The sequence below is a fragment of the Cyclopterus lumpus genome, chromosome 25 (genome assembly GCF_009769545.1).
Source record: "Cyclopterus lumpus isolate fCycLum1 chromosome 25, fCycLum1.pri, whole genome shotgun sequence".
NCBI classification, from domain to species: domain Eukaryota; kingdom Metazoa; phylum Chordata; class Actinopteri; order Perciformes; family Cyclopteridae; genus Cyclopterus; species Cyclopterus lumpus.
Window position 1 is genome coordinate 6,446,181 of NC_046990.1, and position 17,401 is coordinate 6,463,581.

The following is a 17,401-nucleotide window of genomic DNA, read 5'->3' on the forward strand; positions in this document are numbered from 1 at the left end:
TTTGTTATGGGATGTTGGATTATACCCCTGTTGTATTTCCTGAGCAATGGGAATGCTAAGAGAAACAAGTATAAATGTAGATATAACAGCTAAAACAAGAAAGAAATGAACACTAATAATTAACAAACAAATAAACTCTTACGAAACAGCAATTAGAATTTATTTTAGGCACTTTTGTTATAACAGCTTCACACTGTCTATGTGCACCACGTGTTCAGAACATGCATGTGATGTTCACAAATGAAAATGATTGAATCATGTTACTATTCTAAATCATTCGTTGTCCTTCGTGAATCTCCGTGTGGCAGATTTGTGAAATTGACTTGACTTAAGACGCTGCCCCATGAAATCTGAAGGACCCTACTTTACATCGTGACCTCGATGGAAAACTCATCATCGACCCTATCGGTGACCAGTTTTCAAAAAAAAGCAATAGGTTGTATTACCATTATGAATGTGAAGTTATTCCCTCTATTAAAAAGTTAGCCCCCCCCCCCCCTTCACATTCAATATTTACGACAGCTGAACTGTGTGTGTCCGCTGATGGTGCAGGAGATGTCGTTTCAGGAGAACTAATATACCTTGCAGCCCGGATCTACGTGACGCAGTAATATAGGACCAGAACCCCACGCTTTTCACTCAGCCACTTTCCCAGCTGTACCAGACACTTTATTTCCTATAATAAAGTCCCACTTAAAGCGGCATGAAAATGACATTGCCTTTACCGAGCTCCCACGGCTGTCATCAGGCCAAAGTGCTGAAAAAGCCCTGCTAATTAATCAGAGAGAATTACAAGGTTTTTACATCCACAGACGGCTCTCTTTGAGTAAAGAGGGCTGCAGAGCGTCACAGTGAGTGAAAACAGCCTGTGAGAAGTGACTTATTTCACTTTGATTTATTTCATCTGTTGAAAGGAAGGTTCTGGTTTTATTTGTATTTAAATGTACAGCACTTTGAGCTACATAGTCTTTGTGAAATGTGCTTCACAAATAAATATTTGTAGTAGTAGTATTTAGTTTGTTAATGGTACATACTGCTATAATACTTTATACAAAGTCTTTAGAGAAGGGCTGAATAAGACACACTCCCACTGTACAGCAATTAGCTGATGTTTCTTCCGCTTGTGTTCTATCAAATCAACCATCCCCAAGGCAATAAACGTTATGTTCAATACACCAGAAAGGTGAAAACATGCCTTCAAAAGGACCTTATTTAAATATTGCAGGAGCCTTAACAAAATAATAAAATTCATTTTGGGGTCTGGCCAGAGGAAGACCACGGAGAAAGTGACATTTAGATGGAACAATCTGAAGGCCAAGTCCCCAATGAACCATGTTGTCGTTATGCACAATTAAGGTCATAAGAAAAAATGTATCACGTTTTTCTGTGTCTAATTGTGGGGTTGTGTTGGAAAAATAACTATTTCAGCAGGACTGTGACCTTACACATCACAGTATGTTGAACTGTCATGGCCTGAAGGTCTTGCTGGGAGGGGGGCACCAGGGAGTCCAAACACTGGTCAGCATTCTTCACTGATAAAGAGTTGATCATAAGGCACATCTAAGAGAGGAGAAGTCATCTCTTATCTGGAGCCCCTTCCCAAAGACAACGGAGGCCAGTTTCTGGAGAAGATAAGAAACTGCTTTGGGCCGGTTCGGACCACATCCCCTCCTATTACTGTCTGTCACACTGTATAAATGACAGAGGCTCAGAGATGGATCTTTGAGCAGCAACTTGGAAGTATGACATGTGCGACATCTGCTCCTTCTTGCAAGAATAAATTACCTGAATGATGATTTTACACTTGGTGTCGAGTATAATTTTTCTAACATAACTTGGTCCTTCGAGCCGGATCTCAATACCTCGTTCTCTCCAGATTTGGACCTGACACCGTGCATGGGGGAGTCTGGGACTCTTTGCGAAAGTCCTCCGCCTTGTTCTCAGATGAGAATAGTTTGGTAAATTGAGAGGCCAGGGATCTGCTGGATTGGGAACGAGTGACGAGATCCAATTTTTTTTTTAAAACCGCACCAGTGGGGATCACTTCAGGTATGAATATCTTTTTTAGGGGTCCAGGTGGTAAACCCTAGTTCTGGGAACTTAGAAACAGCCTATTCGATTCGAGTCCGGATTAGAATTTGGTTAAAAGTCCAGATTCAGGGGTTCAGGAGTTAAACCTTAGTTCTGGGAATTAAAAAAACTGCCTATTCGGTTCGAGTCCGGATTAGAGAGGTTAACCATGGTTCTGGGAACCTAAAACATGTGTGCACAGATTTAGTTTGGGGAACTAAGCAGGGGTTCAGGTGGTAAACCATAGTTCTGGGAACTTAGATAACCATAGATAAATAAATATGTATGTGTACGTATATATATATATATATATATATATATATATATATATATATATATATATATATATATATTTGCTAATACCGAAACTATAAAACAAAAAAAACAACAACAAAAAAGGGAAAAAGAAAAAAGAACAGGAGAAGGACGGCAGGATTCGGCATGACTGGCTGCACCTATTCCTACCGAGGATTGAGGTCATAAACACACACACACACACACACACATGCTGACTCACAGACGCAGATACAGACGAAGATTGGCGATGAGGAAGAAAAGACAGAAATTTACCCATAGCTTTTTACTCATCTAAATGGGATTCGGTTGCTAGAGCTATGCCTGTTTGTTTGCAGACGGTTATTGCAGCATCAATGGCTGTGCAGACATCTGCACCAATAGTGTTATTCAAACATTTAACATTAAGAGTGCCACATGCTGTATCAGTCTTGTTGCTACAGCATGAAATAACTTATATGTCACCCACAAGACATCTTTCGTGCATGGCAGTGTTACTTTCTCAACCTCATTTAAAAATTGAAAGATGTACAGCATTAAATCCATCTACATTGTTGCCAACAGCAGATGTCGGGTACTGCCACGAGCAGACTTAACAGATATTTAATTTAATGATGCAGAGGTGACTATGTTTGTTGATGGCTCATGTAATAAGAATCTAATAATAATAATAAAATGTAATTTATATAGTGCTTTTCAAGATACTCAAAGACACTTTACACCGTAGACACAGCTACGGGGAGCAATGCAGGGTTAAGTGTCTTGCTCATAGGACACATCGACTAGGGCGGGGATTGAACTGCCAACCTCTTGATTGAAAGACGGGCATGCTAACCACTGACCCATAGTCGCCCCACAAATAGATGATGGTACGAATGCAACAGGTTACGCTGTGGTGACAATAAAGTGTTGAAGTCTAAACCACTTCCAGCACATTTATCAGCAGAAGCAGCGGAAATTATTGCTCTAAGAGAAGCGTGTAAATTGGGAAAAAATAAGGTTGTGAACATTTGTACTGATAGTAATTATGCCTATTCATGTATTTGTGTGTTTGCCCAGCAATGGAAAAATAGAGGTATGATAACATCAACTAACAAGCCTATTATGCACCGAGACCTGATTTTGCATTTGCTGGATGCAGTACAATTACCAAAAAAAGTAGCAGTCTGTAAATGTACAGCACATACAACGGGAACTGACCCAATATCAGCAGGAAACCGCAGATGAAGAAGCAAAAAAGGCTGCGCAAAAAACAACATGACCAATTTCCTTGTGAAGTGCAGCATCGTCATCATCATCATGAAATCCTAAAAAGATATGCAAACAAACGCTCCACAACGTGAGAGTGACTACTGGGTGAAACAGAAATGTAAACAAGACAATGAGGGATTTTGGAAATGACCTGAGGGTAAAATAATACTGCCAAAAACCTTATATAGATAGCTGTGTTGAGCCATGGGTTGGACCATGTCTTAACAGGAGGGATGGTATCTATGATAAATAGTGTATTTACAGCATACGGCTTCACAAGCTCGCACAGGGCCACACACCCACAAAGACACATTATTTAGAATATAAATCATGTAAAAATAGAAATTATGAACTGTATTTTTGCAAAATGTTCCTCTATCAGAAAGAGGGGATATTAGATCCTTTAATGAGACCCATCTCGGTGCAACGGATGTTGCATTGTTGAACACTAATTGTGCCGGGTGCCTTGTTTGGCACTGCCCATTGTTAACTTGAGATACAATCCTCACTAATCAAGGATGTGATTCCGTGAACGTTTAGTCACTGGTGATATGATTGCTCAGAGTGACTATTAAATATCAGTCGGTGATGATAGAAAAGAAGACAAGGGCAGCCTCATTTATCTGATAATGATGTTAAGTGGTGACTAATAGTCTTATTAAATGTCATTAGTGAAATGCCGAGTGTCTCGCGTGCATGCGTTCGGTCTCTCCTTCATGCTGCGTCCATCTGGTGTGTGTGTGTGTGTAGGTAGGTGTGTGTTTGTGTGTCTGTGTGTGTGTGTGTGTGAGCTATTGAATGGGAGTGTGGTCGATGAGCCTGCCATCCAGACCAAAAGGCCAATGATCCTCTCAGTAGGTGGATGTCCTGATTGTGGGATGGAGTTGTCATTACTCATTGTCCCGGCCGCAAGCCTCTCATTTGTGTCCCAGCTCCCCGGCCAATCATATGCCCATTAGTCTTCATTTCTCCTTTTAAGGCCGGGGCCCGCTCAGTCCAATCAGCTCCTGCTCTCATTTTCTTCACATTGGTTTTATCTACAGAATCGACAGAGCTGGCCGCCCTCCAGCCAGATACTTCCCCATTACTTACTGGGCCCTACAGAGATACACAGAGATACACACACACACACACACACACTTTCAATACATACAAACATGATTTTGATGAGGTCAAGGTTCTCTTAACTGACCAGAAAACAAAGCTGTTCGGAAATAATATTAAGATGCAATGACAGACAGGAGTTTTAGTGCCACATTCTGCTGTAAAATAGCTGTTCTGAAGACCGGCCTAATGGTATTGGTTAAAGGAAATCTCAAAGTGGCTTCAGAGTCAGTGGAAAACTCACAGTTGAGTACACGATGAAAGAAAAGAGTAAGGAAGTAAGCTAATTTTCTGCAGGAACCTCTGATGTAATGCAGCTTTAATAACAAAACAAATGAAACGATGTACATGGAACAAAAGATAAGCAAAAAGGTTTGTCGTATTGTAACCTTATAAACTTGCGAGCAACTCTTTCCTGTGTACACATCCAGCGGACACAGAGCAACATGAGCTGTATTTTGATGAATTTAAATCTACCATTCTCTCCTTTTAAAAACTCCTGATCACACTATCTGTCTCTTTTAGCTGCTAAATGCTCCACTACATTCTCCAGCTAGTCACCAACTGTGTGACTGCTTGCTGTTTGGTGCAGAGCAGGGTTTTTTTTTCATGGCTTTTGGACTGGGAAACAGAAACGAGGTTGATTGGAACAGCGTTGGAACAACGGGCCGAGTTGCAAACGTTAAAACAAAACCGTGAGCCTGAAAGATGCTCAAATGCTCCGTAAGAACACTTTAAACAATGGCACTCAGGGCCTGCATGTCTCCAAAAACAAAAAGAAGCAAATATATGTTCAGGGCTTTTATTGCGGACGTTAAGAACTGAAGGAGTGGATCTGGTCTGCACTGGCTCTTGTCAAGGTTGAAAGGAGTAATAAAGTGTTCCACCTTGGTGATGGTTTATAGAGCCTCTCTGTTCTTGTTTCATGGCGCAACTCAACCCGTTCAGCACTTGAGTGGTTGACGCCTTCATTTGCGGTGCGAAAAAAGCTGTTCCAAAAAATAAATATTGTCTTTTTTTTCCGACAGGTAATTCTCTCGTGCTGTGTGACAGAAACGACAGCACAAAAAAATATATATATATTTGTGTGTGTGAAGGCGTTTACAGTTCATGCATAGTTTCTCATGTTCAATATAAACCTCCTTGTTCATAGGGCGCGTACAGTCTCAGACAGCGAGGGGGGAAGTGGCCAAGCAGCGAGTTGGGACTGGGTTGAATAATGATCTGTGTGTCTGCGAGCAACCCAGTTCACAGAAGGATTCAAAGATGGCGAGACAAAGGCTGTCAATTGTGGCGCTTCAGTCACTCGCATTAGCATCTATTTTAGCTGCTGTCTGTTCATTCAACCCGTCCCAGCAGGAAGATTTCCCAATTTGCTGGTCAGAACTGAGTGAAAGTGTTCGAGAGAGAGAGGAGTCCATCAAAAGTGTGTCTTCTTCAGAGGCCCGCTGACCTTCCAAAATCATGAATGCCATATGAATGAAGTTCCTGTCATCCCTCTCTGTTATTGATTTTCCATATTTGAGATTGCTTGCTTGACATTGGAGTTTGCCACACTGTGAGCTTTTTGGTTTCTGTGGTTCTTTCAATCGACCCATCAGGTTTATTACTTTGGAGACATTTTATTTCTTAAATTCCGTCTGAACAACTCTGAGACATATTTGCACTAACTAAAAGCCTCTGTCCAACACAGTCTTTTTGCTTTCATAACCAAATTGCGCACGTCTGACACAACGGCCGCAGTGAGATGAGGAATGCGTCTCAAATTGAAATTGTGTTTTTCATTATGCCTTCACATACAGAGGCAAATGTCACTTATTGTTTCCACTGCATCCCCCCCCCCCCCCCCCCCCCCCCGTTCTAACACTCTTAATTGTGGCTTTATTTGTTTGAGAGATGCAATCATGTTCAAGCTCTGTTTTCTCGGCCTATGGAACGGCTGCTCTGAGGGGACTCGCCTTTCACAATAAATGAGATGTGGCATGACAATCTGTGGTAAGAGGCTCGGGTCATAATAAGTGCCCTCATACATAAATTACCTAGTTAATGCACAGCTAATCATCCAGACAGATGGAGGGCAGCGCCCGTTGGCAATGTGTGTGTGTGCAGTTACATTGCATGAGATGGGATTGACATCAGACTACTGTATAGTGATGGAGGTCTCCTTTCCACAAAAGAATGAATATGTTGTATGTTTAGTACATTCCTGTACCATTTAGAGAAAATAGAACATAAAGGCGGGGTTACCTTGTGATTGACAGGTCATTTCCATGCCGATGTCCAGTCTGGGAGTTGCGTCTTTAAACTTTCCCTCGTGCTTTATCAACCTATTTAGATCCAAAAATCCAATGATCTTTTCTTCCTTTAAAATAGAATATGACGTGCGCTTCCTTCCGTAAGCTAGTGCCAGCCGATAGTATCATGACATCGTAACGACATTCTAGTCCCGCCCACTTTCAAGCAGTCCAATCGCACCATTCTAAAGTTGTGCAGCAGGAACACAATCACGTCGCAGCGCCATCATGTGCAGTGGCATCAAACCCTTTGGCGTCGTTATTACGCGAGCGGCACATTTAATAGAAGTTTTATTTTGTTGGGGGGGTGCACCGGGGTGATTTCAGGAGTGTCTGTGGGAGCGGTGACGCTGCAGAAAAAGGGATGATGTGGAGCCCCCGGGGGGCCTGGTAGCTCCTCAATAGAAGTGTCAGACTGATTCAGTCAATGTCGACGCTCCATCGAGGAAGCACAAAAAGCACAGATGTACTTACGTCTGCCAAGTGTGACAATGTCAATGACATTCCCTCTCATGCGCACACCAACACACACATCGGTGGATTTCTTGGCTGCATCCATCACCGTGAGCCCCGGACTGAAGATCTCCTCATAAAGGACAACTCCACTGATTTTCATGTATTCACCACGGATCCACGTCATTGTGCCTCACAGGTCTCTCTGTATGTTGTTAGACGGTTCTCTCTGTGCCTCCGAGCCGACCCCTGGTGACATAAGCACATCCATCTTGAATCCCTCCCCGAAATGTATCTGGAGCTTAAGTGCTTAAACTCAAACCTGCAGGAGCGCTGGCTTATCCAATAGTTGGGAAATGAATTCATTTTTGAAGTCTATGAACTCACAACCGAGGATGCAGGGACAAGCAGTGGCGTGGAAAACACGACGTATAGCTTATGAATAGTTGCGAATGGTGTAACGGATGGAGGGGGACTCAAATGTCCAGGGATGGTCATTATGATCTCTTATAATGGTCATAATAGTCCCGTCATGCTTCAAATCACGGCGGTAATAAGCTGCTTGTGGATACTAGACGTCAAAACAAAGAGTCAATTAGGAAAACAAGTAACTTTAAAATAAAACCATTTATTGCATAACAGGATAACCGTAACCCTTCATCTTTCACACAAAAAAAACTGTTTTAATTTACCAGATTGAATTAAATAATGCATCATAATAATGATACGAAGGACCACTCACGTTTAAACAGGACTGGTGAAATAACGTTTCAGAAGAAAGAGTTGAGTGTTAACAATCTTTCATTCATTATTTCCCAATTTAGTGGCTTATTTTAGTTGTGTATAATTATTCATTTATTAAATTAAATGGAGCTCCATTGGATTGGACACAATAGTTGGTCTTCACATGCAGTAGAGGCTTTGATGCTGTGGCTGAAGACTCTGGAGACAGCTTGCAGACAATCACATCCTCCTAAAAAAGATCAGGACACGGAAAGAGGAATTTCCAGAGCTTTCAACCACATCTTGCGGACTATGTACTGAGCTTCGGACATATGGAGCACTTGTTATACACCTGTAATTATATGTATGTTGTATATATGGGACAAAGGGAAAACATAACACAATAAAGACTGTGGGCAAAGACCATTACGTAGAGATGGATGCACCGCTCTCTCTTGTATTCCTCAGGAGAAGTTTTTTCTTGGTTTAGCATTGCAGCTGTTTGATTTGCAGTCACACTCCACAAAGCTCAGTTCAGATTGTTTGTGTGTGTGTCTGTGTGTATGTGTGTCTGTGTGTGTGTCCGTGTCCATGTGTGTGTGTGTGTCCATGTGTCCGCAGCCAGGCGGCCCTTTTCACTATCGTGGCCCTCCTGCCCAGCTGTGAATAACGAGCCCAGCCTCCGTGGGGGAGTGGCCGTGCATGGAGACGACGTCTCATTTGGGGAAGAGGTGCAGGCTCAGGGCCATTAGCGTCAGTCCTCTGAAGTTGACACCACACTAGACTGTGTCTCTCAAAGCAGACAGGCCCTGTGATGGGACACAGCTTAGGACTCACACTGACTTACACCGGCAAACACACAAACTATCAAATAAAAATCCCATTGAATAGATCTGGTTTTGGAGGAAAACAACATTGTTGCACTGGTTGACTGATACATGCCTCATGCGCACGGTTACCGGTTGTTTTCATTTTATACTTTCATATATTTTGGAATGAGTATGCGTAATGTTTTGTGACCAGAATGATCGCCCGCAGTGACCAGAATGATCATTTCAGAAGTTCCCCTCGGCTCGCCGCTGTCATCGACCTCATGTCCAGCAGCAGCAGGAAGTTGATAAACCCACTGTACTGTACCCGCTCAGCGAGCAGACAGCAGACAGACACAGTTAGAGGCTAGCTGGTGGAGCATTTAGCAGTTTAAGAGGCACATATTTCCCTCAGGATTTGGTGGAGACCAAAACCAGAGCAAAAAATACTCAGTGTTGAATTATTGAATGCTAATGTCGCTCTTTGTCTGCTAGATGTGTGCTTAGGCAACTAAGCACACATCTCCCCAGGTGACCAAATCATGTGCACACTGTTTTAGCCACCAGCACATTGATACTGTAGCAGTGTATTGCAATTAGTGGACAGGGACACAAATCAATGCTCCATGTCTACTGGATGTGGGAGGAGGCAACTGTTAACACGTTCATCGCGACGAAGTTTAAGAGTGAGCAATCTTGTGTTTACGTACGTTTCTGCTGCTATAGGGGACCACACATCGGTTTTAATATTTATTATTCTCACTTTACTCTGAAGGGGTGTTCTTGTTGTTTTTTGCATTGTGTGACCTCACCAACCCAAAGTCATGTTGACTATGTTGAAATGGCGACGAAGTATTGAATCTAGAACCGTAATCTTGAAAAAAAATGTAATTATTGCTGCTTTTATTTATGCGTCTTGTTTCACACCCGCCCCACAACGGGAAATTAGAGGCATTGTGGAGATTTGGAAGGGGTTCTTGTTGACTACAATGCAAGCCTCTGCGAATTAGTCATCCATTGAGGCGTGGTTAAAAAGCAAGCATATCACCATCGTAATGTCGGAAGTCGTGCACACTCTGATCTGCCCAGGTCTGCATGTTTTGTATAATTCCTGCTTCTGATCATACTCAACATGGCAAGCTGACTTGATTCAGCATCAAAGCATAGTGCATAGTTAGCCATGTTGCTCATGGAATGTGCAGGTTTTTTTTCTCTTGTGCTATGTTTTTGCAGAGCCGTTGTGCTGCACATCATTTGACACCAGTGGGAGAGACGGCAGAAGTCAAAACTGACCACAGACCAGCACACGACCAAAAAATGTCCCGTGAGCCTGAATCTTGATATCCACTTGCCCCCCCCCGTCCCCGTCCCAACGCAAGCACATATCCCATAAGTCTGTACACTTGCTGCTTCTATCATCAACGTTATGAATTCTATTTCAAAACGGAGGCTTAACTCTACCCCAGATGTGTACAGCAACCACAGCACTTCCTCTTTCTTGGTAAATAAAGAGAGGAAATAGCAGTACCTCTGGTCACGATAACGAGTTGCTGCTCTCATCCTGCATAGACGAGAAAGTGATAAGTCGACCACGGTCCCAGCAGCTCTTCCATCCGCAAGCAGAACGTACTGACTCAAGCTGTGGTTGCAGGCACATCTGGAGACGGCTGTTACAGACAAACTTGCTCCTTGTATTACCAACTGAGAGGTGAGGATGCAACTGTTATGTGCTTTAGTTACACCGGTGTACAGTGGAATGTTTTCATGGAGAGGTTGTGATGTTTTTTTTTCTTCACAGATAACCTCAACATGGCACGCGGCAAAGAGATGTTGTTTTTTTTAGCGCTGCTGCTGTCCGTCGCTCTCACCTCTCTGACAACCCTGGACTCGGACCAAGAGCTGCAGGACAGCGGGTTCGGTCAACCGAGGCCTCGCCACGGCCTCAAGCTGCTGGCGTGGTACGTTCAGAACTGCGTGGACAACAACATGGTGGCTCTGTGCGATCCCACGCTGGGAGAATACGGATTCCATGAGTTTAAGAACTTTGGGGGTCTGCTCCCATTGATAAGAGACAAAAGGCAACGCAGCTACTACACCGTTGGAAACCTCAACGCCGCCCATGCGAAGACACTGCCTTATGAAGTCAGGAGGTACTACGACCCCAAAGACCCTGAAAGTAACAAGGACAGAGTTTTGGTGAAATACAACAAGAACAATAAACACATTGAGCAGATCTACGCATCCGCACATTATCAGCCACACGAGACGTTCATAATCGGGCCCGATCTTATTGACTCTCTTCGAGTAGCAAAATCTAGAAATGTGATGGAATTTCAAAACATGTTCAAAATGTTGCTTCTGCTTTAAAAAAATATATATCAGAATGGGGCTGGGGGGGGATTACTTTGCTGAGCTTATTTTAAGGCGTGAGAGTAAATAATGCTTGTAGAATATACAGTGTACCATGATCGTCTAAATAAACGTTCAAATGTGTTGCTTGAGAATATTTTCTTTCTTCAATAACCGACACATTGTTTTTTTTTTTTGTGAACTTCAACATATCATCGTGGTGACGCCTGCTTGAGCGGCTCAACGTGAAAACCCCGGCCAATCAGAAGCGACGAAAGAGATAGCACAAATATCTTCAAATAATAAATAAAGGAAGTGAAAGAGACGCATCTGGTGTAGAGACCATATGGTACGGATCTTTATTAAAGTAAATGAGGAAAGCACCCCGGAAACAAACATAACGTGTGTTGTGTGTGTGTCTGTACTTTTCTTCTGAGGTTTTCAGATGCCGTGACCTCACTGTCGAGGTAAAAAAAAATAAAGCATCACCAAAAGTATGAAAACTCTCAATATGAAACAGACCTTTAGAAATTCGTATGAACTCCAATATCAGCTTGAGTAGCAGGCAGTCAATCAAAATATTGACTCTAATGAGTTGTGAAACAGGGCGGCTCACACCTTCATGGCCAAAAGGCACAGACTCTCACAAAACTCACTTTCAATATTATGATGACAAAGCACCCTCGTGGCCGCAGTCTTCAAAAAAAAACCACAGAAAGGCCTCGTTCATCTTCCGCTCTCCTCTGTTGCCAATGGGAGGACGCCATTTAGACCGCCGCGCGCTCACAGGTTGAATTCAGATTCGATTTGATGCTCCCACTGAAAAATAGAAGAGGGCTCGTGATAGGGCCCATGAACAAGCGGGACCAATCTTAACAGATAACACAGATTTATAGGGTCCTCGCTTTGTGCCGAAATATGGGGCCTGATTTTGTTATACTACCTACAGATGGCTGGAAAGCCCAACATGTCCTCTCAGCTTACTGTTCGATTGTTAAACTTGATTTCAGTCCTGGTTCAGTACTGTTTTAATAACACATGGTTCATATCTGAGTTTGACAACCACTGCGGGCCGCACACACTTGTTAATGAGCCGATAGCAGTCAATCAAAGTCAAAATCACAAATTACAAATTTACCTCAGAGGGCTTTACAATCTGTACACATAGCACACATTAGCACTAGCATTACCCAGCTAGTCCGCTACCATGTTTATTGCCTTGGGCTGTAAAGTCCAATCAAACAAATAAATGAAAATATCTATTCTGTCTTCTCCTTTAACAAAAAAAAGTAAGAAACCAACAGGGAGAAAAACAATTTTTGTGTTTTGTGACGGCGCCTCCTTTTCCATAAATTCAACAGAATACTGTTCTGGTAAACATCTTTCCCCATTTTCCCAAACACGTTAGAAAAATCCCAGAGGCATTATTTTGTCTTCAAAAAGATGTGACTAAACGTTTAATAATAATAAATACTAAATTAGCTTTGTCCTGGATAGACAGACCACTTCACACATAAAGTACATAAAGCACGGAGAATACAACTGTCATGCAGACAAATCAACTATATATGTGATATCCTTATCTGTGAATTTCAAACTCTGATAAAGTAGTTTTGTGTAAGTGACTATTCATAAAGGGTGTAATGTTGCTGTCAATTCCAAAAATAAAAAAACTTGAGGAAGAATGCTTTTCCCTTTTGCCTGTACATTTAAACTTCCAAGGACATCATTATTCATCATTATTATGGGCTTATCCACTTATTACAATACACGGCTTATTGTACAAGCAGCCTAGCTACCGAAAGGTAGCCTTGTGGGGACTTTGGCTGCCTCTGTCACATGACCGTGACCATGCACATTGGAGTGGTCCACCCCCTGTATAAAAAGCATCCATATCCCACCTCCTGTGGCTTCTGAGCATATTTCATGCCACATTTAGATAAAGAACACTGAAGAAGAAAGTCAACAAAAAGCATTGAGTAAAAAGTGCCCATACACTTTCTTCAGTTTCACTGTACATCCCTTGGGCCCTGAAACCCACCATGCACGATTTCACTGGTGACGATGGAAACGATACCATCCAGGGGTAGCTACACAATGCAAATAAACATCAATAGTACACAAATGACGTTCATATAATAACTCTAAATGTGCAACAAAACATTCACATTCAAAACACTATTCACTGACAATAAATGTACATATCTTTAATACATCGGTTCGGATTAATGCCGGCACAAATTGGACTCCTGCATTTTATCCCTCTATAACTTTTTATTACCTCATAATCCTTGCATGGTGGAGGAGCATCGTCTTCTCATTTCTATGGCACATATGCTGTGCAAACTTTTCAATTTGAGGCTTATTTCACAAAATGTTATTTGCTCTAAATCATATTTGAAGGAAAAAGATTTTGCATTTCTAACCGCTCCCTATTTATTTTTGGCACAAAGCAGTTTTTTTTGTGATTTAATTCATGTTTATGGTTGTGGTAAGGTTTGGGGTTGTGTGTGTGTGTGTGTGTGTGTGTGTGTGTGTGTGTGTGTGTGTGTGTGTGTGTGTGTGTGTGTGTGTCAGCTTCTGAAGGCTGTTTCCTCCATGACAGCAAGTCTCCTGCTCCATAAAAGCAGCTGAATGCTGATAATAGCACTGGTTTACACACTGCACTCCTTCCCCGTCCCCTTGTTTTGTTCATCTTAAATGGGTTTGAATGGAAATCAAACTGAAGGCGGCTCTTAGTGGATGCAGGCTCTGATGTTTCACTCTGCCTGTCCATGCTTAACGGAAGACAGGTTTTCTCTGAGTGGATGGGGGAGGTCCGAGCTCTTGTAAAGCGACAAAATGAACAGATGTCTCCCAATGATTAATGTTCCTCCCGGCCTTCGCCTCAGAGGAGTGGCGTGCCCATGCATCTCTAACCCTACATCTCCTCCACGGCACTCCATAAAGCTCATTTCTTCGACTCGTAGCTTTCTCCGTGTCCTCTCGAAGTTCATCTCCAATCTTCATCTTTTAGATTTCTCCCTCCAGAAAACATCAGCTCCAATTCCTCGCGTAATCAATTTGTTGGCGGTTGCCTTCCCTGAATTTCATGGAGAAACGCCCGGTTTCCAGTCGGTGTGTGTGTGTGTGTGTCGGACCTGAAGGACGTCACATACAGTTTGTACCTACTGTAGTTGTCAGGGCTTGAATTGAAATCCCCCTTGTACTGCGATCAATCGCTGAGGGAAGCAAATAGAAACAGCCAGGTGCTTCCCTCTCCCCGACTGTAATTTAAAGAACCTTCGTCAAGTAGCGTCCGCCTGACCCCTACTGGCAAAGATGGATTGTTATTCCTTTTTTGCTTCAATGTGCATACGATGAACAAATAGAAAAGGGTCTGATTCGTGTTTTTACTCACTTCTCTCTTTTTTTCCCTTCAGTTTGTGCCAGCATGCATGAAGAGGACAACCCACGGGGCAGTTGCCCCTCACATCACTCAGCTGAAATACACATACGAATGAGAAAGAGGACGAAAAAACAAAGTTCCTCTAAATGTGTCCCTTAGTCCGCCTCCTCCCTCTGTCCCGAGAGAGACGCAGTGCAACAGCGCCCCCTGCTGCCGCCCGGAGGACAGGAGGAGACCCACACACACACGGTCTCCGGGGAAATTGCCCATTAAAATCCAGCACTGCATGGTAATGAATACCAGGTCTATGGTAAAGGGCTCGCATTAAATATTTACATTTTCGGTTAATATTTCATATGGTAATTTTGTATTTAAATTGGATTTAATATTTAATATAAATAGAGCTAAGTGGGGGTATACGATTCTCAAACACCAATCCAGACACCTTCCGTGTGACCGGGGGAGTAAATATGACACGGACAGCATACATATGTAGATCCTCAGAGCTGGAACACACGCTACGCTCAGACCAGGACACACAGACACAATATGCCCCCGGCCTGCAGCCCGGGTTTATCACTGGAGAGCAGGGTCAGAGCATTCGCTTTGCCTTTAAGGCGCTCACAGTGATGTCACCAAGTAATACACATTTACAATTCTTCTCCTCACCTACAAAGCCTTGATTGGTGATGCACCATCATGTCTTAAGGAGCTTGCAGTACCACATTTCCCCACTAGAGAGCTGCGCTCACTAAATGCGGGGCTACTTGTGGTTCCTAGAGTCTTGGGATTGGAGCCAGAGCCTTCAGTTATCAAGCTCCTCTTTTATGGAACCAGCTTCCACTTTCAGTCCGGGAGGCAGACAGTCACCTCATTTAAGAATAGACTTAAGACTTTCCTCTTTAATAGCACTTATATAGTTAGGCCTGAATCAGGTTTGCCCTGGTCCAGCCCCTTGATATGTTGCTATAGGCTTATAGGCTGCTGGTGGATGTTTTAGGATACACTGAGCACCTATCTCTTCTTCTCTCTCTCCTTATGGAGGAATTTACATCTCTCCATTGCACATTACTAACTCTACTTCCTCCCCGGAGTCTTTGTGACTTCTAGTCTCATAGGGTCCTGATGCCCCCCTCCTCTCTACCTCCTTCTGTTTCATGGATTATGTGGAGGTCTGGATCGTGGTCCATGCCTACTACTAATTATTCATACACATATTCATTAAATGTGTTGTAACTCTGTGATGCTGTTCATCTATGACATCTATTGCTTCTGTCCATCCGGGGAGAGGGATCCTCCTCTGTTGCTCTCCTGAAGGTTTCTTCCCTTTTTTCCCTGTGTAAGGGTTTTTTCTATTTTTTTTAGTTGTTCCTGATCCGATGTGAGGTCCTGGGACAGGGATGTCGTATGTGTACAGATTGTAAAGCCCTCTGAGGCTAATTTGTAATTTGTGATATTGAGGTATATAAAATAAACTGAATTGAATTGAATTGAAACATCAACGTGATGTTATAATTTAGTGTTCATGTTAACATTGGATTCTTTGGGGATTGACTCGTTTTTGGAGCCCGACTCAAGTGGCCATTCAATGAACTGCAGATTGTGGTATTTCTGCGTTGATTTCCTTTTTCAACATCGGAGGTTGTTGCTTGTTTGGAGAAAATACAGTGTACAGGTCCTCTCATACAACAGTCCGTGTGATATCTTACGAAAAGTTTCTACCCACCCTAACCCGTTTTCCCCTCCGTACATACAGTCTTTTAAAAATAAACTTCCTTTTGCACAGTAATTCCTAATTCTTTGTGTTTTCTGGTTACGTGGATAACATCTGAAATACGTTTGTGGGACATCTACGAATTACAACGCATTATTTTTCTGAACTTTTGCTACGAATGCCGGATGAGACCAACCTGATAATGTGACACCTGCTCCTAACAGCAGACATTTTGCCTTGTTTTAGGTCTCAGTTCCACTTTCAAGCGTGTTGTATCCAGATGACATCCAGATAGGATTTAAAACACTTGTGCTTAGCCTCAAATATGTGTCTCTGTTAGGGGTCCAGCCCAGATGGAGGTGGTGCTGCACCTGAAGCTGTTTGGTAACAAAAGACCAGAATAAGGTGTCAGTTCAGTTACAATAAAAAACGTTGTAATACCTTTTTACAGATCAATGCTCTCTCCAAGCAGTCATTCAGTATAATTGTGTCCCTTTAACGAGACAAGAGAGAATGGGGTAGCTGCCGTTATCACAGAGACCTTGTGTGGCTATTTCCACTTAATGCATTTACACCTCCTACACATCTGGCTAGAGTGCGTCTCACACCTTCCATGATGTGGTTTGAACAACAAGGTTTCCATGAACCTGTCTTTGATATATTTATGCATATATAGCGCTGCTTGGACTAGGCTACTAAAACACTTGGTTATGGAAAAATGTCTGTATTTAATTTATTTAAAAAGTCAACTTGTTGTGACCATGAATGACAAATGAATGAAATAACTAATAATAACATGTGTAATATGACAGGTTGACACGGACAGAGAATTATCACCAACTCTTTAGTTCCCCTCAACTCTTTTGTATTTTCTCAATCAAACCCATTTGTTCCACACTCTGCACCTTTTCGTCGTTGTTGTTGTTGTTGTTGTTGTTGTTGAATTTGCTAA

General features: G+C 42.6%; 1 protein-coding gene across 1 annotated transcript; it reads left to right on the plus strand.

The window, feature by feature from the left end:
* The first annotated feature begins 10,502 nt into the window (after nt 1-10,502).
* si:ch211-198c19.1 lies at nt 10,503-11,499 on the plus strand. Its single transcript, XM_034528916.1, has 2 exons — nt 10,503-10,706; nt 10,797-11,499. The coding sequence occupies exon 2, from the start codon at nt 10,808-10,810 to the stop codon at nt 11,363-11,365; it is 558 nt and encodes a 185-aa protein (XP_034384807.1). The 5' UTR covers nt 10,503-10,706; nt 10,797-10,807; the 3' UTR covers nt 11,366-11,499.
* Nucleotides 11,500-17,401: the final 5,902 nt, after the last annotated feature.

What these genes read in the sequence shown, in the direction of transcription:
- si:ch211-198c19.1 (XM_034528916.1), top strand. Translation starts at nt 10,808, where the DNA reads ATGGCACGCGGCAAAGAGATGTTGTTTTTTTTAGCGCTGCTGCTGTCC.